General features: G+C 60.3%; 1 protein-coding gene across 2 annotated transcripts in view; it reads left to right on the top strand.

Moving 5' to 3' along the window:
• PTPRN2 (protein tyrosine phosphatase receptor type N2) overlaps nucleotides 1-25,560 on the top strand; it is a 611,715-nt gene that overhangs the window by 235,101 nt on the left and 351,054 nt on the right. For both annotated transcript variants that reach the window (XM_055591390.1, XM_055591389.1), the window contains 5 exons: nucleotides 1,213-1,410; nucleotides 2,778-2,818; nucleotides 3,905-4,254; nucleotides 14,739-14,825; nucleotides 18,710-18,789. In XM_055591390.1, coding sequence (XP_055447365.1) covers nucleotides 1,213-1,410; nucleotides 2,778-2,818; nucleotides 3,905-4,254; nucleotides 14,739-14,825; nucleotides 18,710-18,789 — 756 coding nt within the window. The remainder of the gene's footprint in view (nucleotides 1-1,212; nucleotides 1,411-2,777; nucleotides 2,819-3,904; nucleotides 4,255-14,738; nucleotides 14,826-18,709; nucleotides 18,790-25,560) is intronic.

The following is a 25,560-nucleotide window of genomic DNA, read 5'->3' as shown; positions in this document are numbered from 1 at the left end:
CTGTCACAGTTACGCGTGTGTAAGTGTGCGCCCCGTCACGCCTGTCACAGTTACGCGTGTGTAAGTGTGCGCCCCGTCACGCCTGTCACAGTTACGCGTGTGTAAGTGGGCGCCCCGTCACGCCTGTCACAGTTACGCGTGTGTAAGTGGGCGCCCCGTCACGCCTGTCACAGTTACGCGTGTGTAAGTGGGCGCCCCGTCACGCCTGTCACAGTTACGCGTGTGTAAGTGGGCGCCCCGTCACGCCTGTCACAGTTACGCGTGTGTAAGTGGGCGCCCCGTCACGCCTGTCACAGTTACGCGTGTGTAAGTGGGCGCCCCGTCACGCCTGTCACAGTTACGCGTGTGTAAGTGGGCGCCCCGTCACGCCTGTCACAGTTACGCGTGTGTAAGTGGGCGCCCCGTCACGCCTGTCACAGTTACGCGTGTGTAAGTGGGCGCCCCGTCACGCCTGTCACAGTTACGCGTGTGTAAGTGGGCGCCCCGTCACGCCTGTCACAGTTACGCGTGTGTAAGTGGGCGCCCCGTCACGCGTGTCACAGTTACGCGTGTGTAAGTGTGTGTCCCGTCACGCATGTCACAGTTACGCCTGTGTAAGTGTGCGCCCGTCACATGTGTCCTGCTTCCAGGACAGGGGCGTGTCCTGGCCCCTGGGGCTGCACCGTCTCGTCCACCTGGTTTTCTGGGGGAAGCCTGGCCGTGTGCTGCTCTTTCTTCCTCTTCCTGGAGCCTCGGACCTGATGCTGGTCGCTGGTCCTGGGGGTGTGTGGGGTTGGTGATGGTCATTGGTCCTGGGGGGGTGTGGGGTTGGTGCTGGTCCTGGGGGTGTGCGGGGTTGGTACTGGTCGCTGGTCCTGGGGGGGTGTGGGGTTTCCCTTCCTCTGCCCCTCCCTCTCAGGTCCTCTCTCACCTCTGCTACCCGCTGCCATGCCCAGGCACCAGGGTTCTCTCTGTCCTGCTGATCCCAGTCCTTCCCACAGTCTGCCCACAGACTCACTGGCCCTTGTTCCCCATCAGTCTGCGGGCGGCCTGCCCAGGGAGCTCTAGGCTTCACATGCCCTGCTCCGTCCCCACAGAACTTCCGCTTGGGGGTCCCTGCTCCCACCCCATGGCTGTGCGCATTGTCCACCCGCCTGCTCCTCCGCCGGCCTCGCCTCCTCATCCTAATGCAGCCCTTGCCTCCGTGTGTCTCCCTTTTGCGTGTCTGTTTAGAAGCTCGTATTCAGACACTGCTGAAGGACCTGTGGAAGCGCCCGGCCGGCGTGGAGGGTCTGAGTGCCCTGGACGTGGACGAGGTGGCCCACGCCCTTGCAATCACGGTGCCGAGTGGGGGCGCGGCTGGGAGGGCCAGCGGACGCGGAGCAGAGGCGAACGGCGCAGGGGCCGCGCTGCACAGAGACCACGTGCCAGGTGAGCTCACATGCGCATGTACCTGGGCATGCGGCCGCAGGCTTGCCGCACGGTGCTGCCTGCTTGCTGCTGGGAGATGGGTCTGCAGTGACGACTTTGGTCCATGTGACTCTGCCTCTGGACGCTCTCCTAACAGGCTGAGCTTGCAGGGCAGGCGTGTTGGAGGGTGGGCTGCACTCTGGCGAGGGAGGGGAGGCGCCTCCGTGCAGGGGCAGGGCTGATGGAAGCGCTTTGTGTGGGGTTTGTGAGTTAAAGTTAGAGTCAGATACTCCAATGGTCAAGTGAAAGGGTCTGTGTGAGGCTCACACCCGCCTCCGAGGGGCTCCAGCGAGAACACAGAGACCCTCACACCGCAGCACACACACATCCTTCTCACACACTCACACCACCCATATCACACACACAAACTCACCCACATACAGTCTCACACACTTACAGATACCCCCCACCATGTACACAGTCACACAACCCACATCACCCACATGCACAGACACACTCACCCACATACAGTCACACACTCACACTCACCCACCACACACACACGCACACAACCCACATCACACACTCATACACAGGTACACTCACACACATATAGACACATACACACATAGACACACACTCACACACGCACACAGAGACACTCTCTCACTCACCCCCAGCACACACACACATACACAAACACCCGGCAGGTCATGCACATACACACACAGACTCCTGCACTCACGCTCACTCACACACACTCGCAGACAGCAGCCCGGCCCTTGGGGGTGGAGGGCTGACCCGGGCAGGCTCGTCTCCCCGTCTGGTCTGTTCCCAGGGTCAGGCAGTGACCCTGACCCCTGGACAGTGCCCTGCACACAGTGGGCCCCAGGAGGAGCTGGGGAGGGTGCAGGCCCCCCTCTCGTGGGGGGACGGGCTCAGCTGGTGCAGGAGAGGATGCCCGTCGCTGTCTGGAGGAGGTGGTCTCGGGCGACGGTCCCTGTGCTGGGCTGGGGGGTCTCGAGGGCGGCCGCCTGGAGGAACCACACACCAGCTGCTGCTGTGTCTTTGGAGAAGCAGCCACCTCAGAGAAGTAATGCAGCTGGAGGCGCCTCGAGCTGATGCGGCTGGGCCCGCAATCTGCTTCCCTCCTGTGACTGCTCTCTGCCCAGCCCGGCTGCTCTCCCCACTCCGAGCGGACGTGAAGGAGCACCGTGGCTCCCTGGCCCTTGTGTCCCGGCCCCTCAGCGGCCACCCCTGTGCCATGGTGCTTACGGAGGGCGCGCCGTACCTGGTCTGTCGGAGGCGTCGGGCGGTGGTCCTCAAGCCGCAGTAGGACCCTGGCATCCACCCCAGTGTGCAGTGACCCTGTGCTGTGTCTTCCACAGAGAGCAGACTGCGAGACGGCGACGGGGGACTCTACCAGGAGGTGAGGCCCGCCCGGGAGCTCAGGCCCCGGGCAGCGCGAGCGGCGTTGCCCGCCTTCTTGTCTGTGGTTCAGGAACATAGGGGAAATATGAAAACTCTTTTAGGAAAAAGAAAAACCCTCATAATCTCAAAACTGAGAGAAATCATGAAGAGTGCACACAAAATTGTATGTATTTTAATATATACTGTTGTCTGTTTTCAGATGAGATGCTAATATATATCCATTGTAGGAGTATGGAAAATGGTCAGTACAGGCAGCATGTTAATTCCCTTAGAACTTCCCCACCCAGGGAGACGGGGGTGACGTCACGCGACAGCACCCCACACCCGCCTTGTCGTCAAGGCCGCCCCGCGTGTGCCGGTCACCGGGGTCCCTTTAATGGACATTAGCAGCCTCTGGATCCTTCAGACCTGTGCTGTCCACATGGCAGCCGCCAGGCACATGGGGCTGCGTGGGCTCGAATCCACTAAAATTAAGTAAATAAAAACTCAGTTCCCCAGCAGGGCAGCTCCTGGTAGACGGGGGGTTGGGGGGTGGCTTCCATCGTGTCCAGGTTTCCACGACAGCGCTGGTCAGGACGGTCTGGAAGAGGCTGGACGTGGACGACACCTACGCACTGAGGGGCCTGTCCTCCTGCTGAAGAGCCTTTGCTGGCCTGTCGTCTTCTTACGGACACAGGAAATCTGTTCATAGGCAAGGGCAGTGCTGTGGCTCTAGACGCTCTGTTCTGTGGGTGGGAAAGAAGACCATCTGGGCAGCGCTTCTCTGCAGGTCGTGTTAGTGGATCCTAGCTCAGTGCCTGAGCACGAGTGGGGAAGAAAACACCCATGATTGTTCTAAATGTCCATCAGAAACACACCGTGGAGGGAGGTGTGGGGTCTGGGGACACAGTTCCTAATTCCAGTCTCAGGGGACTAGGCCAGCGGAGCTTGGGGTCTCCAGACGAGATGCACATGGCCAGACCGTAATTCTGCCCCCTGTGACCCCCAGGCCCACATACACCGGCACCCCATCCCCTGATCATTCAAGACAGACGGTCTCTCTGCCGCTCAGGGCATGTTCCCATGCTGGTTTCCTTTCCACCAGGTGAACCGTCTGGGTGTCCAACTGGGGGACCTCCTGCAGGGCCCTGGGTCTCCGTTCCTGCCGGCAGCCCCCCGTCTCACCGAGCCCTTCAAGACGGAGAGCAAGAAGGGGGATGATGCCGAGGGCTCCCTGTCTTCGGAGGAGGAGCACGCGGGCGTGGAGAATGTGCGGAGCCAGACCTACTCCAAGGAGCTGCTGCAGAGGCCGCCGCAGGCGAGGCCCGGGCCGGGCACTGCCCGGCAGGAGGCCCTGCACCTTGGGGCCGGCGCACAGGTACCCCCCGGCCCAGGCCTGCGGCTGCAAGTCCAACCCCCCGAGGAGGAGTATGGCTACATCGTGATGGAAAATGAGTGAGTGGGCGGTTCCATCTCTCGTGGGCGTGACCTGGCGCTGCAGGCCAGGGACATGCCCTCGCTTTTCCGTGCTCACCTGGAGGCAGCCCCGCTCCTGCAGTGCGGGATGACCGTCGGCAGTCAGCCTGTCCCCTGGGCCCATGTTCTGGGCGGGGACCCCAAGCTTGAGGTCAGTCCTCCACTAACCAGCCTGGACAAAGCCCTGCAGCTCCCTGGCCCTGCCCACCCCCCCGCCCCACCGTAGCTCAGAGCGTGGGGCGCCTGCGGGGCCGGAAGCCCAGCAGGGTGGATGGGCCCAGGGTGCCCAGGGCAGTGGGCAGGGTGGGGGCTGTGCCGAACGTGGGCTCCACACCCAGGAAGCCCCAGAAGCTTCACACCAACCGCATCCCAGGGTATGCGGCGCCCTTCAGGGGAAAGACGTGCCTCACGGCATTGATGTCCTGGCCTCGCCTTAGTTCTGCCATGAGCCTGACGCGGGGCAGGGTGCAGCATTGCGTGCGCAGTGAGCAGCGGGGTTGGCCATCCCCAGCCCCATCGCTGATGAGTCTGACGTGGACGCCATGCTGTGCAACCATGTGCTTTCTTCAAGGGACGGGGCAGCGTGTCCAAGGGGAAGCGTGTCTGTCTGTCTGCGTGCACAGGCGTGTGTACAGGTGCGTGTTGAGGGGTGTGCAGGTGTGTGTGCACGTGCTGGTGTGTGCAGGTGTGCACACAGCCCCACCTCGCATTGGGTCAGGGGTCGAATGTCCTTCCATGCTGGCCCCCGTGGAAGGGGCTGTGTTGGAGCCAGGACCCTCTCTGCTGACCCCGCCGTGGCCTCTGTGCTCTTGCCTCCACGCGTGTTTGCTCTCGCTGCACCACACGCAGCAGACCCAGCCCGTGTCAGAGCCAAACGGAGCTGAAGCTGCCGTTCTCGCCTGGGTTTGGTGGCGTCCTTGGGCTGGCATCTCTCCAGGCCTTTTTGAAGACCCGCCTGCCCATTCTGGCCTCGTCACCTCCAGACAGAGACTGCGCCCTCTCTGCCTCCACTTTCTTTGCTCAGAACTGTTAGCTCCTGCTGCGTGTGTGAGAATCACGTGTGACACAGACGCACGGGGCCTGGACGGGGGTCCTGCCGAGGGTGCAGCTCCAGCTGTTGAGTCAGCCCCTTCCTGCTGCCCGGTCAGACCTGTGCTGCGGGTTTTCCATTTCGTGACAAACCCTGCTGCCATGTGCATGTGTGTGCTGCGTGTCCCTGTGTCTGTATGTCGTGTGTGTGTTTCCATGTCTATATGTTGTATGTGTTTATGTGTGTATGTGGATACACACGCTGTGTGTGCTGTGTGTGTCCCTGTGTGTGTCGTGTGCATGTTTCCATGTCTATGTGTGTGCGTACATGTGTGTACATGAGTACATGTGTGTGTCCCTGTGTTTGTGTGCATGTTTCCGTGTCTGTATCTGTGTATGTGTGTGAGTACATGTGTCTGTGTACATGGGTACACGTGTGTGTCCCTGTGTTTGTGTGTCATGTGCGTGTTTCCGTGTCTGTATCTCTGTATGTGTGTGAGTGCATGTGTCTGTGTATGTGGGTACCTGTGTGTGTGTGTACTTGGGTGCGTGTGTGTAGTGTGTGTGTGTCCCTGTGTCTCCATGTGTTGTGCGTGTGCACGGCCGCTGGTGGGGCCACCACCCCACTGCTCTGTGTGCTTTTCCTCCCGCCAGCATGTCCTGATGCTGGAGGACTGGTCCCCGCATGGGTGCAGGGCTGCTCCTGTCTGGGGCGCGAGTGTGAGTCGTGAAAGTGCTGGAGCGGCTCCCGACCTCGGGAAGACTCTGAGTCTACATGAACCATGGAGACAGGGGACGGTGGGCTTCAAGGTGGGACCCTCCAGGCCGAGCATCCTCTGCATCACAGGACGTCCAGAGTGAGTGGCCGGCACCTGGACACAGGGGGACCCTCACATCGGGCTCAACGCTTGCTGTCACTGACTTTCGTGTAAGAGGGAGGCGCTGTCAGAGGGTCTGTTCTCTGCATCCCGAGTCCATTTCCTTGGCTGCACCTCTGGGCCTGAGCACTTACCTGCTCTGAGCGGCCAAAGTAAAAGACCATTGTTTTATCGTGGCTTCTTCTGCCAGGTGGAAGGTCTGTGGTGCAGACAAGAGCTCTGTGTCCGTAACTCAGTCTGCCCCGAGTGGGATGCTCACAGACACACGGAGTCTCCCCTCTGTTGTCAGATTAGTGGGGATTTGAGGTTCTCTGGGGCGGGATTTCACCAGGTCTCAGCTTAAGCCTTAATGGATCAGCTATTAACTGACAAGAATCTGACACCATTCTTTTTTTTTTTTTAATAGAAAAGGACTTTGTATGTTTGGTTTTTCACAAAAGGAGGAGCGTGGCGGGGAGCTTGTGTTCTCTCTGAGGCTCCTGGGGACCACGCAGCTGACCTCACTGCCTGCCTTGCCCTCACTCGTACATTTCCGGATGGGCGGGCAGGAGTCTGATCCTCCCCGTTTACGTTCTCACACTTGTCACAAACTGGGTGGATTCAAGACGTGTGAGGGGCAGGGTAGCCATCCCTGGTCCTCCCACGGTGATTTGAGAGTTATTTCAAGTCAGGCTGATGGCAGAAGACCACGGTGGACAGTGTGTGTAAGACAGAGAAGAGCCCGCGTGCACGGCGGCTGAGCAGGCGCTGGGGCCCCCGATCCTGCATGGCGGCGACGCAGGTGCTGGAGTGCCGGTCGGCACGAGTCCTTCAGGGACCCCCGATCCTGCAGAGGGGTCCTCCCAGCTGCGGAGCCTGAGTTTGGGGAAGTGAACCCACGGCCAGGAGCATGTGCAGAGGTCCTGCCCACCTCGAGTGGTTTGTGGACGAGGAAACCGAGGCATGGACCCTGCGAGCCCAGCAGCCCTCCCGTAGCTGCACTCCAGGGGCCCGGGAGGCGTCCCCACAGCCTGGGCTCAAGGACTCGGGAGCCCCAGGAACAGGACAGAGTCACGGGTCCCTGCCCGATGGGCCAGATGGGGGAGCAGGTTTGTGTTCCGCTTCCTCGTGCAGAGTTGAAACGCACACGAGCAGGATGCTGACCCAGGCCCAGAGGCCCGGCCAGTCACCCACCCACTCCCCGCTCTCCTGCTGCTCTGATACAAACCCCAGCCACGGTGTCTTAGAGGCGTGCCATGAAGTACCTCTAAAATAGCAGGATTCTTTCTTTCCAGCATACCGTGATGCCACATCACACCTGGAAAGGAGCCCAGATCCCTTACTATCATCACACATGTAGCCAGTTCCCATGTCTGTGTCCAGAACTTGCGTGTCTGCTGGGTGACCTGGGAGGCAGAGGAGGTGCCCCTTGTCGGTGGCTCTTTGCTCTGCGGTGGCCCAGGAGCCATGGCTCATGTTTGGAGGGTTCTAGAGCTGGGCTGGGCCTTGCAGGCTGCTGTCAGCTGGAATTCTAGAAGGAACTGGAGGATATTTCACGTTGGCTGGGCTCTAACCATGGTGGTCGGGAAAATGAGAAAACGCCATTAAGGTGCAGCCATGACAGTGTCCCTTGGGCCCCAAACCTTCCAGGTCAGCGAGGCCACATCTGGCCGCCAGAAGCTGCCAGGAGGAGCGGTGGTGTCAGGGGCTCTTGTGGTCTCTGACCGTGAGCCCCCTGCCCCCACTGGATCCTTCTGCTGCAGCAAAGGTCTGTCATTGGGGTGTGCTGGGCAGGGGATGGAAGCCCGGCCCAGCCCGCCAACCGGGCCTGAGCCTGGCCTCACCCTCTCTCTGTGCGTGGTCCCCACGCTGACTCCTGCCGGCGGCTCTGCAGCTCAGACTGGGAGCGTGAGATGGAGCAGGCTCTTAGAGGGTTCTGGCGAAGTGGAAACCCTGTTCTCCTTGCTGAGCTGACATGGTGGCAGAAAGGAGGTCGCAGTAGACACGTGCGCCTGTGCCTCTGTGTCCCCGGTGCGCCTGCGCTGCCTCCTGTGTCTGTTCACCCGCATCTGTCGTCTGCGTATCTGGATCACCTGTACGTGTGGGTCTACAGCACGGTCTGTCTGTGCCGACATGTCTGCGTCTGCATCTGCACCCCACTCACACCTGTACCTGCGTCTACACCCGCACCTGTATATCCACACGCACACCTGTATATTTATACACATCTTTATGTCTCCACACACACCTGTATGTCTGCACGCACATCTGTATGTCCACACGCACATCTGTATCATCTCTATCTGTATATACACCTGCACCTCAGTCTGTCTACGTGCACACCTGTATGTCTGCATGCACATCTGTCTGTCTGCATGCACATTTGTATGTCTACACACACACCTGTATGTCTGCACGCACATCTGTATCATCTCTGTCTACCTGCACCCACACCTGCGTGTATACACACCTACCTCTGTGTCACCTACATCCATATCCACATCTGTGTCTACCCAGCCATCGGCTTTGCTGTTGGATTTCCATAATCATCGGGGAAGTTTAGCTTTTCATCTTCAGTGGTGCCCTGAGAGTCCACGGTAACCCCACAGGCCCTCACCCTCTCACCCCTGCAATTGATTTTTTGCAAAGTGCGGTCTGTGTTATAAATGGGCTGAGACTAAATCTGCAAAGTTAAGAAGTTTAAATTCCACTTCTACATACAAAGGAGTAGGAAAGAGGGAGAAAATATGAAAAGATGAGATTTTCTTTGCTGTCAAAATAGTAGTAAGTCTGCAAATGAATAATGAAGCCAAAAGGAAAAGGGAAAACAGAAAACACTGTGTCCTGAGATGGCAAGTGTTCCACTAGAAGTGCTGGCCCATGATCACATCAGGGCCGGATTCAAGCTTCCGATGCTGGGCAATCCCCCCTGGGGTCGGGAGGCACGGGTGGGTGCAGAAGTGTACAAAGGCCCCGCGTGACCCTCTGGTCAGGAGAAGGCTGGGGAGGGGCGGTGTTCCCTGACACGCGCTCCACAGTCCGGGACACACGGTGTGTCTGGTTCGCATTGTGTCGTGGAAGCAGGTGAGAGTGACCCTCTGAAGAAGAAAAAGTTCAATTTCCTTTAGTGGTACAAACTCCTAACAAAGCAGGTGTAGAGGGAGCATCCTCAGCACAGTACGGGCTGCATGCCACAAACCCGGAAGCACCACACTCGGCGGGGAAAGGCCGAAAGCGTTCTGAGAGCGCGCTACGGTTGACTCTGGCTCTGCGGTTACCTGAGGCTCACATAAAGCGTCTTATAGTTACAGGTCTGTAGGTGGATGGCAACTTAACTCTGAATGCGTACAAAAGCTTTACATTTTTACATTACTCCCTTTTATGTTTTTGATTTCCGTGCACTTTTTATAAAGATGACTCTAAGACGTTTTGTACTCAGATTTGTATTAAGCATTTGGCAGATTTTTTTCCCCTGGAGAGTAAAATTGTTATGGAGACTATATGTGTGGAGAATATGTTTATTCAAATGTCCTATGGAGAACATATTTACTAAAATTATGAATATATTTATGTTGAGAAGCACAGTCTCATCTTGATGTTAAAAAATGATGTTGGAAAACAGCAGTTTTTTTCTTACAATTTTTTTTTTTTTTTTAACCTCTGAAGAGTTGATGGTTGTTAGCAGTCTTTTAGGAGAAGGCAATGGCAACCCACTCCAGTACTCTTGCCTGGGAAATCCCATGGATGGAGGAGCCTGGTAGGCTACAGTCCATGGGGTTTCAAAGAGTCGGACACGACTGAGTGACTTCACTGTCACTTTTCACTTTCCTGCATTGGAGGAGGAAGTGGCACCCCACTCCAGGGTTCTTGCCTGGAGAATCCCAGGGACGGGGGAGCCTGGTGTGCTGCTGTCTATGGGGTCCCACAGAGTCGGACACGACTGAAGCGACTTAGCAGCAGCAACGGTCTTTTAAGGCTAATTTACTGAGTCGTTCAGCACTGTTAGAGACTCAGGTGAGTCTGCCTGTGTTCAGCCCTCATGGGAGTTCAGTTTGGCCCACAGGTTATCGTGGGCTCACTCACCCCTGCTCTGAGAAGTGGGGTCTTTGTTAGACTTCTGCAGGGAAGGAAGGTGGTGCACCCTGGAGCTGGAATTCTGAATTATCACGATGGCCTCCACCTACATCCCTGTCCTCGTCTGCACTAGAGAGAATTCTTGTGGGTTAACGAAAATGTTAGCTACATTGGAAAATGATTTTAAAAGATAAACATCATAATTTTTATAGAACAATTGGTGAATCCCATGAAAGTCTCATTTTATTGACTGATTTCAGGTATGTCAGCAAAAACGTTGGTATCGAGGTCGACTCATTTTCGTTTTTTGTGATCCATCACTCAGTTAGTTCCCGACCTTTGGAGAATTTTTGAATAAACCGTGACATGTTCACAGTTGGGAAGTGAAGCAGCCGAAGCCCCCCAGCTCTGGGATGTAGCACCCCGAGGTGGACGTCTGTGGGCGGGAGTGACAGACCGTTTGGAGGTGGATCTCATTGTGTCAGAAGAGGCGGTGACTCTAGGGAAAGAAGACCTGAGGGACTGCGGGAGCGGACGCGGTTCCGTCTGCTTGGGGTGGGGGAGCCTTGGGGTGTGGGGCGTGGCCGGTGAGGGAGTGGTCAGGGTGAGGGCGTGGTCAGGGTGAGGGCGTGGCCGGGTGAGGGCGTGGCCGGGTGAGGGCGTGGTCAGGGGAGGGCGTGGCCGGGTGAGGGCATGGTCAGGGTGAGGGCATGGTCAGGGTGAGGCGTGGTCAGGGGAGGGCGTGGCCGGGTGAGGGCGTGGTCAGGGTGAGGCGTGGCCGGGGGAGGGCGTGGTCAGGGGAGGGCGTGGCCGGGTGGGGGCGTGGTCAGGGTGAGGCGTGGTCAGGGGAGGGCGTGGTCAGTGGGGGCGTGGCCGGGTGAGGGCGTGGTCAGGGGAGGGCGTGGTCAGTGGGGGCGTGGCCGGGTGAGGGCGTGGTCCGGGGGAGGGCGTGGCCGGGTGAGGGCGTGGTCAAGGGAGGGCGTGGCCGGGTGAGGGCGTGGTCAGGGGAGGGCGTGGCCGGGTGAGGGCGTGGTCAGGGTGAGGGCATGGTCAGGGTGAGGCGTGGTCAGGGGAGGGCGTGGCCGGGTGAGGGCGTGGTCAGGGTGAGGCGTGGCCGGGTGAGGGCGTGGTCAGGGGAGGGCGTGGCCTGGTGGGGGCGTGGTCAGGGGAGGGCGTGGTCAGTGGGGGCGTGGCTGGGTGAGGGCGTGGTCAGGGTGAGGGCGTGGCCGGGTGAGGGCGTGGTCAGGGGAGGGCGTGGCCGGGTGAGGGCGTGGTCAGGGGAGGGCGTGGCCGGGGGAGGGCGTGGCCGGGGGAGGGCGTGGCCGGGTGGGGGCGTGGCCGGGGGAGGGCGTGGCCGGGGGAGGGCGTGGCCGGGGGAGGGCGTGGCCGGGGGAGGGCGTGCGGTCAGGATGCGTGCTTGTCCCACAGTCACGAAGCTGGCACCCCAGGGTGCACGTCACCCTTTCAGTTTGTGTCTTTCTTTGAGGATTTACTGGTAGTGTGATCTTCGGCACTGAATTTAATTTCTGGAGTCTCAGTTTCCACCTCTTTCAAGGGAGGTTAATACAGGCCCTTCCTTCCAGGTTTGTTGTGAGCAATGAATGAGATAATTTCCGTAGAATCACTTGTAGTTGAGGGCGGAGAGTTGCTTTTAAGTTCTCACTGGTCTTAATGTTTCTGAAAAGACCCTGATGCTGGGAAAGACTGAAGGCAGGAGGAGAAGGGGACGGCAGAGGATGGGATGGTTGGACGGCATCACCGACTCGATGGACATGAGTTTGAGTAAACTCTGGGAGTTGGTGATGGACAGGGAGGCATGGCGTGCTGCAGTCCGTGGGGTCACAGAGTCGGACACTACCGAGCGACTGAACTGAATGTTTCTGACCCTCAGGTTATGGTCCCTAGTCTTCGTTTTGAGAATGGCCTCAACACTCCCCTGACAGACTTGGATTTTCTCATTTTGACCCAGTGGTGATCTAGGCTGTGCAGGGGTGGGGCGGCTGCCATGAGAATGGGGGTGGCAGCCTCTCCGCATGCTTCCTGTCCGGGATTACGGGGCCCTTTCCCCGTTTTGCTGATTTACAGGCTCCCCAGCACACGCCTCGCTTAATGAGCAGGCTGTCTCAGGAAGGAAGAGGGGAGGCCCCGCCAGCTCTTGACGGTGACCCTTCCTGCCCTGACGGCGCGGCCGGCGGAGCGCCCGCCGCCACTCCCGCTCGGACCTCTGACCTCCGGCTGCTAGAAGCGCCGCCTCTGTTCCAGGCGGCAGCTGTCACAGTCGGGCCCTGGAAATTACACGTGTCCGTCCAGTGGTTTTTGAGATTAACTACAACTACTTTCTAAGGAAGTTCAGACCATGAAGTGACAGATGATGGCCACGTAGTTTAAAAACAAAAGAGAAATAATTGCGTGCTGGGTTTGAGTACAGGCGACAGCCTCTCATTTGTCTGACTTGAACAAGAATGGGGCCCCCGTTGTCACGAGCCATTTACCCTGCCTGCCCTGACAGTGCAGCAGGAGGGCCGAGGTGTCCCCCTGCAGCTCCTGCGAAGTGTCTGTGTCTACAGGCGTGTGTGTGCACATCTGGGGAGTGGCCATGTCCGCAGGGGTATGTGCGCACACCTCGGGAGTGACTTTAGGGGTGTGTCTGTGTGTGCACACCTGGGGGATGTCCTTGTCTACAGGGGTGTGTGTGTGCACACCTTGGGAATGTCTGCAGGGTCGTGTCTGTTTTTGCATACCTGGGGAATGTCCTTGTCTACAGGGGGGTGTGTGTGTGCACACCTTGGGACACACACCCGGGGAGTGTCTGTGTCCGTAGGGGTGTGTGTGCACACCTGGGGAGTGTCTGTGTCCGCAGGGGTGTGTGTGTGCACACCCAGGGAGTGTCTGTGTCTGCAGGGGTGTGTGTGCACACCCACGGAGTGTCTCTGTCTGTAGGGGTGTGTGTGCACACCCGGGGAGTGTCTGTGTCCGCAGTAGTGTGTGTGCACACCCGGGGAGTGTCTGTGTCCGCAGGGGTGTGTGTGTGCACACCCAGGGAGTGTCTGTGTCTGTAGGGGTGTGCGTGCACACCCAGGGAGTGCCTGTGTCCGCAGGGGTGTGTGTGCACACCCGGGGAGTGCCTGTGTCCGCAGGTGTGTGTGTGCACACCCGGGGAGTGTCTGTGTCCATAGGGGTGTGTGTGCACACCTGGGGAGTGTCTGTGTCCGCAGGGGGGTGTGTGTGCACACCCAGGGAGTGTCTGTGTCTGCAGGGGTGTGTTTGCACACCCAGGGAGTGTCTCTGTAGGGATGTGTGTGCACACCCAGGGAGTGTCTGTGTCCATAGGGGTGTGTGTGCACACCTGGGGAGTGTCTGTGTCCGCAGGGGGGGTGTGTGTGCACACCCGGGGAGTGTCTGTGTCTGCAGGGGTGTGTGTGCACACCCAGGGAGTGTCTGTGTCCGTAGGGGTGTGTGTGCACACCCAGGGAGTGCCTGTGTCCGCAGGGGTGTGTGTGCACACCCGGGGAGTGTCTGTGTCTGTAGGGGTGTGTGTGCACACCCAGGGAGTGTCTCTGTCTGTAGGGGTGTGTGTGCACACCCGGGGAGTGCCTGTGTCCGCAGGGGTGTGTGTGCACACCCGGGGAGTGCCTGTGTCTGCAGGTGTGTGTGTGCACACCCGGGGAGTGTCTGTGTCCTCAGGGGTGTGTGTGCACACCCGGGGAGTGTCTGTGTCCGCAGGTGTGTGTGTGCACACCCGGGGAGTGTCTCTGTCTGTAGGGGTGTGTGTGCACACCTGGGGAGTGTCTGTGTCCGCAGGGGTGTGTGTGCACACCCGGGGAGTGTCTGTGTCCGCAGGGATGTGTGCGCACACCTGGTGCATCCGCGGCTCTGCTCAGTTGCCGCCTCTGGGCTCAGCCGCACCTCAGGGCCGGGCTGCAGCTGTGGTCCTGTTCAGGGCAGCCGGTGGGAGGACTCCAGGGTAGCCACACATGCAGATGCACCCCTTTTAAAACATTCTTATTTTAAAACCTGGTGACATAAAAGCCTGTGGAGAGTGTGTCTGGGAGGTTTGGGGGTCTCATCCATCCTGATGCGTGGGTTCCCAGCCCTGAGGGCTACTCACTGTCTCAGGAAGCAGGATGGTGGGGGCGGGGGGGGGCAGCCCCCCATCGCAGAGGGACCAGCCTGCTGCTCCCTGGGCGCATCGCACTCCCCAACACACCCATTCGCACCGTGTTGCTCCTCTTCTTGGTTTAAAGTGCGGTGATTCATCCCGGCTGGAGAGACACCTGCTCCCAGCTGCCCCCTGCCCCACCCCAGGCCGAATAATGGAAATACAGGCAGGGCGGCTCTTGGATCAGCACGGGTTTGGGGTGCAGAGTCCCAGGGGGCGCGGGGTCGGGTTCCTCAGAGTGAGGGGGCGGGGCCCCGTTCCTCGCGGTGAGGGGGTGTGGGGGTCACAGGGCCCTGTTCCTCGAAGTGAGAAGCCCACTGGGTAACCCTGCCGTCTCCCCACAGCTCCCTGAGCCTGGACGAGGGCACGCAGGCGCTGGAGGGCGTGGCGCAGCTCCTGGAGGTGCCAGCGGGCGTCTTCACGGACGTTGAGTGAGTGCGGGTGGGGTTCGGGTGGCTCCTCCTTCTGAGTGTCCCTCCAGCAGGTTACCAGTGGGGTGTGTTCACTGTGCTACAGAGGCTGGTGCTGGAGGAAGAAGGGGGAGCATCTGGGGGGTCCGGTTAGCTCTGTAAGTGCAGCAGAAACCCGAGTGTCAGCAGGACGGCGATCCCGAGAGGGCCCCGCTGACCCAGAACCCCCGGGGGCTCTGCACGGTGGGGCAGGCCCACCGCAGGTGTGCCAGGGCCTGGGGAACCACTGGGGCTCTGGATGGTAGGGGCGGCCCCACGGCAGGTGAGCCAGGGCCTGGGTCTGGCACCTGCAGTGTGCACGCCCCAAGGAGTGGGCCCTGAAGTCCCCGAGTGCCCCAGCCCCTCTCGCCCTCAGTGGGCTGGATTTTAGAAAGAGCTGGTGACACAGAGTCCAGGGCTGGCACGTGACAGGTGCGTAGGTCTGGGGCCCACCCCTGTTTTCCCATGGAACCCTGAGGCTGGGAAGAGCGTGAGGGGCCGTCGGAAATGCAGTGGGGCCGGGGGGCTTCTGGTGGGAGGGGCGGGGCCCGGGGGCTCCGGTGGGAGGGGAGAGGCAGGGCCACAAGGGCTCGAGAGGAAGGGGCGGGGTCTGGGGTCTCCAGTGGGAGGGGAGAGGCAGGCCCCAGCACTTCAGGAGATACAGTTTTGACCTGGTGCCTCCTCTCCGGCCCCTCACCTTGCTCTGCTCCTCACTTCTTGGCTCAGTCCCTCCCAGACACACCACCTCCAAGTCTGGGGGTATTGGGAGTTTTCGTGCCTTCAGAGGTGGGCTGGTTATCAGCTCAGCTCTTTTGTAAATACCACTTGCTGGGGTCTCTTTCTTTCTCAGTGAACGCAGGCCTCCTGCGTCCCCTGGGGGCCACAACGACGCCACTGCCCTCTTTCAGCCTCTGTCAGTCTTGGCCACAGCTCATGTGACCGAGTCCTACCCCGAGGCCTCGCCCTGCCCTGGAGCCCCGAGCCAGCCCGCACATCTGTGCCTCAGGAGCCCGGGTCCTGCCCAGTTGATGCGGGGCCGGCACCTCTGGGTCTTTAATGCTGCACGTGTGTGGGGTGCATGTGGCATCCCAACGAGTCCTGTATGTCGCCCCCAGGACACAGCACGTGCGGGTCCACAGCACCTGCAGGGGTGACCCAGCGGGGGCCCGGAGGGGACGACCACACGGCCGCAGGGCGTCTCTGCGTCCTGTTGCTGGTGCGGCAGATCGTAGCTCCTGGAGAGGCGCAGAGGGCGCCGTTTGGAGTGCTCTTCCAGGGCTGTGTTTCTGTGGAAGGACTAGTTATGCTTAATATGTTTTGTTAATGGCTCTGTAGCTGTCAAGTAAATTCCATTATATCTTACTACATCATTAGAGGCCATTAAGACGCCCACGGCACGCCGCTGTAATTACGCCGGCAGATGCCCGGCCACCGCTCTTATGGTTTTATAATCGAGTCCCGGCTGTCGGTGGTGCCGATGGATGCGCTGCTCCGGGCTCTCGCCGGGCAGGCGGACAGGAGGCCGTCTGCTCGCTGGATCCCCAGCCCGGGCCTTCAGCTGAGCCCAAGGCCAGCCCGGGCAGCCGGCGCTGCCTCAGCCTGACCGCTCCCCAAGTTTGCAGCAGGCCAGCAGGGTGCAGTCTACTGTCTGTGTGGTGTCCTGCGTGGTGGGAGGGCAGTTCCTGAAGACAGAGCGGGAATTTACCACTGGACTCCTCGGGAGGTCTCCTGTGTGCAGGCCCAAGGCTCCCTCCTGCAGGGGCCCTGCCCCCACCCCCGCCCCTCCCTCCATGTGAGGACCCCTGGGGGAGGGAGGGTCCCTGAAGTCGTGTTTCAGTTTCCCGCTGCGGGGTCTGTGCTTATTTGCCCCGTATTGTCTCCCTGGCGACTTGAACCACCTCCCATTTTACAGCTGAGCCTCCGGAGGCCTTGGAGCTTAAAAGGCTCAGCGGGGTGACAGGTGGTGACCCGGGACACGGACATGCAGATATTTCTGTGCAGAGACTCCACGTGCCCACCCGAAAGAGCAGGTGCTGGGGAGAGAGCCCTGAACTCACGCCGAGGCCAGCCAGGAGGTCAGATCCGCCTGGCACGGCTGGTCATCTTTCCTTTGCTGGCACCAGGGCAGAGCTCGGCCACGTGGGGCTGGGCGGTCAGAGACGCGGAACCTCCCTTCACGGCATGCTGGGCTTTCCACGCTGGGTGGTCCCAGGGTCACTGTGTGCACGTCCTAAGGCCACGTGTGCAGCATCCCAGGGTCACGTGTGTGCACGTCCCAGGGGCTTGCACATGGTGTCCTGGAAGGAAGGAAGGAAGGAGGGTGGGCCGTGGTGCTGCAGGTGAGGACAGGTGAATGAATGGCTCGCTCTGTATTTCGGGAACTAGGAGCGCCCACTAGATCTTCAGAGAACACTCTCAGCATGCAAGGGACGGTTAGGTTTGGGGGGCCTGCTTACCCGGGGCTCTCCAGATGTAGGTTAGGGACGGTTAGGTTTGGGGGGCCTGCTTACCCGGGACTCTCCAGATGTAGGTTAGGGACGGTTAGGTTTGGGGGGCCTGCTTACCCGGGACTCTCCAGATGTAGGTTAGGGACGGTTAGGTTTGGGGGGCCCTGCTTACCCGGGGCTCTCCAGATGTAGGTTAGGGACGGTTAGGTTTGGGGGCCCTGCTTACCCGGGACTCTCCAGATGTAGGTTAGGGACGGTTAGGTTTGGGGGGCCCTGCTTACCCGGGGCTCTCCAGATGTAGGTTAGGGACGGTTAGGTTTGGGGGCCCTGCTTACCCGGGACTCTCCAGATGTAGGTTAGGGACGGTTAGGTTTGGGGGCCTGCTTACCCGGGACTCTCCAGATGTAAGTTAGGGACGGTTAGGTTTGGGGGGCCTGCTTACCCGGGACTCTCCAGATGTAGGTTAGGGACGGTTAGGTTTGGGGGCCCTGCTTACCCGGGACTCTCCAGATGTAGGTTAGGGACGGTTAGGTTTGGGGGGCCTGCTTACCCGGGACTCTCCAGATGTAGGTTAGGGACGGTTAGGTTTGGGGGCCCTGCTTACCCGGGACTCTCCAGATGTAGGTTAGGGACGGTTAGGTTTGGGGGCCCTGCTTACCCGGGACTCTCCAGATGTAGGTTAGGGACGGTTAGGTTTGGGGGGCCCTGCTTACCCGGGACTCTCCAGATGTAGGTTAGGGACGGTTAGGTTTGGGGGCCCTGCTTACCCGGGACTCTCCAGATGTAGGTTAGGGTAGCAACGGTGCCTCACTGGCCACCGGAAGAGCAGCTGTCCTGCGGGTCCTCCTGGGGGAAGGGCCACTGGCACGGTTCCCACTCCTGGGACACCAGCCCCTGGGGGGTGTCCAGGGGGTGACGGGCCAGGAGACGTGGAGCTTGGGGAGTCCTGATGGAAACAGCCTCCCGCCCCCCTCAGACAGATCAGTTGTTTAAAAACGGACTCACTTTTCAAAGTCATGTTCAACAAAGTATTTAAAATGCTTTGAACAGTCTTGATAACTCCTGGCAAGCAGTCCCCTGCCAGTTATTTTTATACTGAGTAGTTCTTAAAGATTTCAATAAGTTTTCAAGAGAATTTTTAAAATACTTGTCTCTTTCCCGTCTGTTCTTGGTTTCTGTGGCTCCCTGGGGAACTGACTACTAAAACCTGTTTCCATAACAATTTTCTTTTTCCACGCAGGAGTGTCTGCTGGTTACTGTTGGTTTATTGGGGTTGATCTGAATTTTTTTGTAAGAGCCCTGCCACATGTATTTCTAGAGTAGCAGAGCCTGTGGGCAGAGTCCCTAGGACCCACGGTGGCCCTGGGATGTGTGGGGTGCGCTGAGCAGTCCTGACGCCTCCTAAACGGTCTCTTCCAGGGTCGAGGGGCCAGTGGTGACCTTCAGGGTGCGCGCCAACGCCCAGAACGTGACCGCAGCGGCGGCGGCGAAGGCGGCAGGTAAGGCTTCTGCGAGCGCTGTGCTGGGCACAGGATGCCCAGATGTAGCACAGCATGACTGTTTCAGCCAGCCTCAGCCAGCCCTGTGCGTCGCTAAGCATATAAACTACTCTAACGGAACTGACACTCCTCCCAGGCTGCAGCGCAGCACGGGTCCTGGGGCCGAGGGACAGGTCCTGGCAGCTGAGGTATCGTCACATTGTGTCTGTTAAAGTTTCTTTATCCACTGACAGCAAACAGGCATAAAAATAGTGGTAATGCCCCCTTTAGAGGAACAAACCCTAGGTCGTCTTGATCTCGGTTGCTGTTGGCTTTTACTTGCAGTGGATTTTGGTGCCCTTAGTAACACCTGTTTGTGCAGAGTGATGATTTTGGGGCCTCCCACCTGGCGTTAGTGGCACAGACCCCACCTGCCAATGCAGGAGACATAAGAGATGTGGGTTTGATCCCTGGGTTAGGATGCTCCCTGGAGGAGGAAATGGCAGCCCACTCCAGTATTCTTGCTGGAGAATCCCACGGACAGAGGAGCCTTGCAGGCTACAGCCCATGGAGTTGCAAAGAGTCGGACAAGACTGAAGCAACTTAGCACAATGATTTTGGGGACAACAATTGTCGGTTAAAGAATTCCTTGCACAGTTGTACCAGTTCCCGTAAATCTGACAGATCTGCCTGTGGAGACTGAGCCTGCTCCCAGGCTTCATTCCACTGCGGGGGTGAAGCTCAGGGTGGACCAACCCAGCTGGGCAGTCTCCCCGTCCGGCAGAGCGGCCAAGCGGGCCCTGGGGAGCAGGCAGCAGACTCCGGTCTGAAGTCTCTGTGCCCAAGTGGCCACGGGCCCCCTCGCTGCATGGACTGGCTTCATGCCCCTCCTTCCTCAGTACAAGAGGTTACTGAATATGCTTAAGACCAAAACAAGCATCAGTGTTTTACCCAGATATGCACTAATCGTTCCATGAGTGGCAATTCACCCCAGTACTGGGAAATAATACTTTCAGAACTGGATTTGTTGGAACTTAACGACAATATGAATGGAACGAAATGAAACGAAGGCTTTTTATCTTTTTAGATTTGTGACCATGTACTTGTGACAGCGGCGTTCGGTTATCTTGTCGCTCTGGGGGAAGTGAGGGTGGCTGTTTGAAGCCTGGCGTCTTGGTTTTGTCTCATGTGTCCGTGTCAGGCGTGGAGAAGGAACGGCACCTGCAGCTTAAGCGTTGTCACGGCCTCTAAACTCAGCTGTCTACGTTACACCAGCGTGCCCGTGAGCCGGCGTGGGGCGCCGGCCGCCACGTGTCCTGCAGGCCCTGCAGGCTGGGCAACGACACCCGTAGTTTTAAAGACGTGGTTCCTTTTTATATTTTAAGTACTTTCATGATGTTCTGAACGTACTTGATGCTATAAGGGAAGGACTACAGAGAATTAGCCTGTGATCACAGGATCGTAGTGTTTGGTGCTGAAATACCAAACTGCACAGTCAACTCGACCCCCTCCGCCTTGCAGGCGTGTCTGTGGTCACCGGCAGACGAGGCCTCCCGCCGGTACAGAGTCCACACGGGGGTGGACTTGATCCCGTGCTGTCAGCGAGGTTAGAGCCCCACTCGGGAGGTTCCTGATATAAGTGGATTGATCCCGTGCTGTCAGGGAGGTTAGAGCCCCACTCAGGAGGTTCCTGTGATGACATGTGGGGCTGCTCCCTCTTCATACTTATATGATGATGAAATTGCTTCTGTTTTGAAAGACTTGAAGGCGTTTCTGTAGTGGGGCTCCTCTCTCGTCCTCGGTCCCAGGCAGGTATTGGGGCTCCTTGTTCATGTCTTCACCATTGCTGGAGCCCCCGCGGAGCGGATGGGAGGGGGACGGGGGACCTTCAGGGCTGGGGCCTCACTTCCTCCTGGAATCCTGGTCAGGTGTTGGATGCCGTCAGGGCCGAGGGCTGTCCATGGGCCCCGTCGCTCTGGACCGAGTGCTGACACAGGTGGCCCCGTGGAAGGGGAGGTGGACTCGGGGCCGGCAGTGGGGACCAGCTCAGGGCTCCTGGAGGTCAGGCCGCGCAGGTCCTGGGCGCTGCAGCGCCGCCGGGGCTGGGCACGCGGACCCTGGCTGGCCCGCCTCAGGCCCAGTCACGTGTGGGTGCGGAACTGGGGCATGGGGAGGGGCTGGCGTAGCTTCAGGGTGTCCACGCCAAGGATGCTGAGCCTTGCTGTCTCTGAGGGCCCAGGCGTCTCCTGGAGATGCCTTCAGTCGAGGCCAGTCCCCCCGTTAGGGATCGTTGGTCGGTACCAATGTGGTTTGGCCGCACCAGGCCCTATGCGGGCCAGGGTGTGCTGCGGTCTGACTGAACAGAGACTCGGCCCTGGTGAAAGTGCAGCCCCGCGGGGGAGGCGAAGAGGGGGTAATGTGGAGCATAAAGCGACGCCGCGTGGCTGGTGACGCAGCGTGCGCCGTGTGTGATTGGCGAGGTATCAGCTATGCAAGGGAGCCTCACACGTAACATCACGTAATGTAGTAACACTGTTCTGTGACTGCACAGTGTTGCCCGACGTGCTGTATAACATGTGGAAAGCGTGGCACAGGGTGTGGCGTGGCGCGGTGAGCAGCAGCGTGCTGTGGTGAAGCGTGGGACCCTGCACTGTCGTGTGGCGGGCATCGCATCGTGTCAGGAAACAGAGAGGGTTCTGAGAAGACAGCAGGCCACAGTGGGCCTGGACAGATGCCGGCCAGCCGAGGCCAGGCCTGCCAGGCACTGGGGGGCTGGGGCTGTGCTGCTCGGGGACACGGCGGGGAGGCCGGGTCGGGAGGCTCGGGGAGACGGCGGGGAGGCCAGGTCAGGAGACTCGGGGAGACGGCGCGGAAGCCGGGTCGGGAGGCTCGGGGAGACGGCGGGGAGGCCAGGTCAGGAGACTCGGGGAGATGGCGCGGAAGCCGGGTCGGGAGGCGCGGGGAGACGGCGGGGAGGCCGGGTCGGGAGGCTCGGGGAGACGGCGGGGAGGCCGGGTCGGGAGGCTCAGGGACTCGCTGTGCTGGGCTTGGGCCCCCGGGGACGAGCAGCCGGGTGTCTACATGGGTGGCCAGGCCTGATCTGGGAACCGGCAGCATGGCGCCCAGCCCATCCTGGAGCCATCTGTGGTGTCCAGGTGGGTTTTGTAGTCTCGCCTTTATTGGCCCCTCACCTTCCTTCTCTTTCTGGCTCTGTTCTGAGTGCCACGGGCCACAGAGAACCGGACAGAACCACCCTTGTCTTCACCGGGCCTGGAAAGAGACGTTTGGGCCCAGACATCCTGAAGAGGCAGGGAGGGTGTCCTGGAGGAGGCAGCCTGAGGAGAGAGCGCTGGGGCTTCACAGGCGATGGTGGGGTGGGACCTGCAGTGTTAACTGTGATACCCGAGACTTCGGACAGCTCCTGGCTTCCGCGTGAGGGACATCCGGTAGGTGGGGTGGCCTGGCGGGGAGACGGGAAACACTCTCGAGGCATTTGGGTGACGGGGCCTCGCGTCATGGGTGGGACGTGGTGGCATCGTGGATGAGCTCGGTGCTGAGGAGCTGGCTGCGGGCCCTGGAGACACAGCTGGCGTGTGCTGGCATGCGGGAAGCACCCAGGCCGAGGGCCCCTTCTTTGGCTGGGCCTGCTGGAGGGGAGCTTGTCGGGGAGGCAGGAGGCACTGTGCGGATGGGCGCGTGCAGTCTGGCCGTGTTCTCTGGGGCCTCGAGTCTCTGAGATGAGACACGCCCGCGTGGCTGGAGAGAGGCGGCCCCTGTGGGCGAGCAGGTGCCCAGTGGGGTCTGCGTTGAGGCTCGCAGCCCAGCCCTGCCAGGCTCCACTGGCGCCGGGCAGGGGAGCCTGGGCCCACATGGGAGCGGGGCTTCCTTCCTGACACGAGGTGATGCTCAGGTCTTTGATTCTCAAATCGTTCCGATGCGGTAACTTCAGAAGCCCTGTGATGCCCAGCTAGTAACATCTAACAGAGTCTTCCCACGGGCGCATCAGCGTCAGCAGTCCACCCCCTTTCTCCTGGCCTTACCCGCAGTGCTCAGCCTGCCTGGTCACCTGGCTGGCCCGGGGCAGGGCCTGCGGATGTTGGGACGAGCGACAGGGAGAAGCGCCACTTGCTGAAGGCCTGCTAGGAGGGGGCCGGGGCCCCAGCCTTGGGGACCAGCCTGAGTCCGTGGCACTTGACAGGAGGCCCTGAGGAGCTGGTGGGGACGGTGGGCACAGGCGGGTCTCGCGGTCAGGCTGCTGCGGCCAAGGCTGCCTCCCAGGGCTGGCTCCCGCCACTCGCTTATTTCCTCCCGCATAGCAGCCCTGATGCTCCGACAGCCATTCCTGAAAGTGAACTTCTAATTCACAAGGCACGCCGCACCCCAGGTTCACAGGGCACGCTGGTACCCCAAGTCCATGTAGTTCACAGGTCATGCTGGTACCCCAAGTCCACACAGTTCACAAGACACGCTGCACCCCAAGTCCATGTATCTCACAGGGCATTCTAGTACCCCAGTCCATCTAACTCACGTGGACATTGACACCCCCAAATCCATCTAACTCACAGGGGACGTTGGAACCCCCGTCCATCTGGCCCTGAGACACAAGTCTGTGATAACTCAGCGTGTGCCTCGGGGCATGGAGGTGACACGGTGGGTGGCCGTGTTATGGGACCACACTCTCGGGGTGACGATGAATGTGCGAGATGCAGATCAGCCAGCAGACGAGTCGCCCGTGGTCCGCAGGGTGAGGGCGGCTGCCCATGAAAGAGCCGGGAAGCAGGCCCACAGGGTCGGAGTCCTGGGGCTGATCCAGGTGCTTGTACGGCTGTTCCTTTCTCCTCTAAAGACGGTTTGCTCTCGGTCAACACCTCACATTATTACAATTGCACGGTCAGAAAAAGCCAACTCAAAATGAAAAGTCTTCAGCAAAAGCAGCGACAGGGTTCCCTCCCACGGGATGAAGCAGCATAGGTAGCCTCTCAGCGTCGCAAGCAGCCCCACGTCCTCGGGGAGGCAGCTCGAGCTTGCCGGGGGAGACCCGGCGGTGGTGAGCCAGCGCGGCCATCCCCGCCCGCGACGGCAGCCTCATCCTGCGGGGCTCGCCCTGCGTGGTGACCCCCGGACCTGTGCCTGGGCGTGGGCAGCGGCGCCGTCTGCGAGCCTTCCCACAGGGCGCCAGCTCCTTCTCCTGGCTGCCGAGCCTGGAGCAGGGCGCGGGTGTGCGCCCTCTGTGACCTTAGGGCCCTCGGCAGGGGGTTAGGCCGGGGGGCTGACACGCACAGCCAGTTTTCCCCAGCCTCCCTGTTGCCTTCCCCTGAATGTCCCAGGGTGAAAGGGAGGGTCGGGCGGGGCCCAGCACCCCTGCTGGGGTCGGGGGGGTGCCTGCTCATGGGCTCTGCCCAGCCAGGCACCCACTGTCCTGCCCACCGCCCACTGGGAGACCGCCAGCCCTCCCTGCCCCTGCCAGCTCTTACCCCAGACCCCCCGGAGCCACTCGACCATGTCTGCAGCCCGTCCTCCCCAGGGCAGCCAGACAGAGGGTGGGCAGTGCAGAGTGGGCCCATGCAGAGACATGGCCCCGGTCACAGGGGCCCGCAGAGGCGGGTGCCCAAAACGAGGCTGCCGGGGAGGAGAGCTGGACGGGGCTTCCCTCCTTGGGTCGGTTACAAGCGTCCCCCTGACCACCGACCACCGTGGGGCCGCTGAGCAGACACAGGTGTGGACCTCAGGCCTCTGCCTGGACCGGCACCTGGGACTCAGAGCACAGACGTGGGCAGCTGGTGAGTCCTGGGGGCTGGCAGGCTGGACAGAGGGGCAGAAACGCTGGGGCGAATGGCGCACAGGCTCCCAGCTTTGTCAGCAGGCACATCCGGGGTGGGCGTCAGTCCAGGGTGCTGCCTGCCATGGGGCCCCCGTGGTCTCTGGCTGCTGGAGAGCTGTGCTGCCCACCAGGCTTCTCCCACCAGCCACGGGAGGTGTTCAGAAACGTCAGTCAGCTCAAGACTGCATCTCAGAGTGCTTCCATGTCTGTAAGACTAGACGCAGGGGGCGGGGCGGACGTGAGCCCCGCACAGCCCCACGGAAGGTCCACTCCCCCGAGCCTCCCCGGAGCGGGGCACCCACCCCCGTCGTCCTTTCTTGAGTGGTGGGTTTCCTCCTGGTTCTCAGGGTGTGGACTGGCCGCAGCAGCCCTGAGTGGAACAGGTGGCACTGTGGGGCAGGCGGGTCATGTGGGGAAGGTGGGCCCCGTGGGGCAGGGGTCCCATGGGGCAGGGGCTCCTCCCCAGGTGCTCCCCGTCCAAGGACTCCCATCCAAGCCCCCTTCCAGCCGGCATCCTCCCCACAGGGCCGCATGCTCGCGCTGGGGGTTCCTCAAATCCTCCGGTGGGCTCACACACCCTTTACATGAAGAAAAGCTTCCTTACGGTGGCCTCCGGAATGCGCCTCTGTTCTGCATGAATGTTCTTCTTTGACCACATTAAACAGGTTTAGCCCCTTTGGTGGCAGTTTAGTTGCTAAGTCGTGTTCAACTCTCGCAATCCCGTGGACTGTAGCCCGCCAGGCTCCTCTGTCCATGGGATTCTCTAGGCAAGAATCCTGGAGTGGGTTGCCTGCCCTCCCCCAGGCGCTGTTCCCGACCCAGGGATCAGGCCTGGGTCCCCTGCACTGCGGGCGGGTTCTTGGCCGCTGAGCCCCCAGGGAGGCCCTGCTCCAGTCTGCAACGCAGCTCACGGGGCAGCGTGTCTGCACCTGGGCGCGGTGCTCCTCGCTCTCTGGAAAGCCCACTGGGGC

The sequence above is a fragment of the Bubalus kerabau genome, chromosome 8, assembly GCF_029407905.1.
Source record: "Bubalus kerabau isolate K-KA32 ecotype Philippines breed swamp buffalo chromosome 8, PCC_UOA_SB_1v2, whole genome shotgun sequence".
NCBI lineage: Eukaryota > Metazoa > Chordata > Mammalia > Artiodactyla > Bovidae > Bubalus > Bubalus kerabau.
This window is presented reverse-complemented; position numbering and strand designations above follow the sequence as displayed.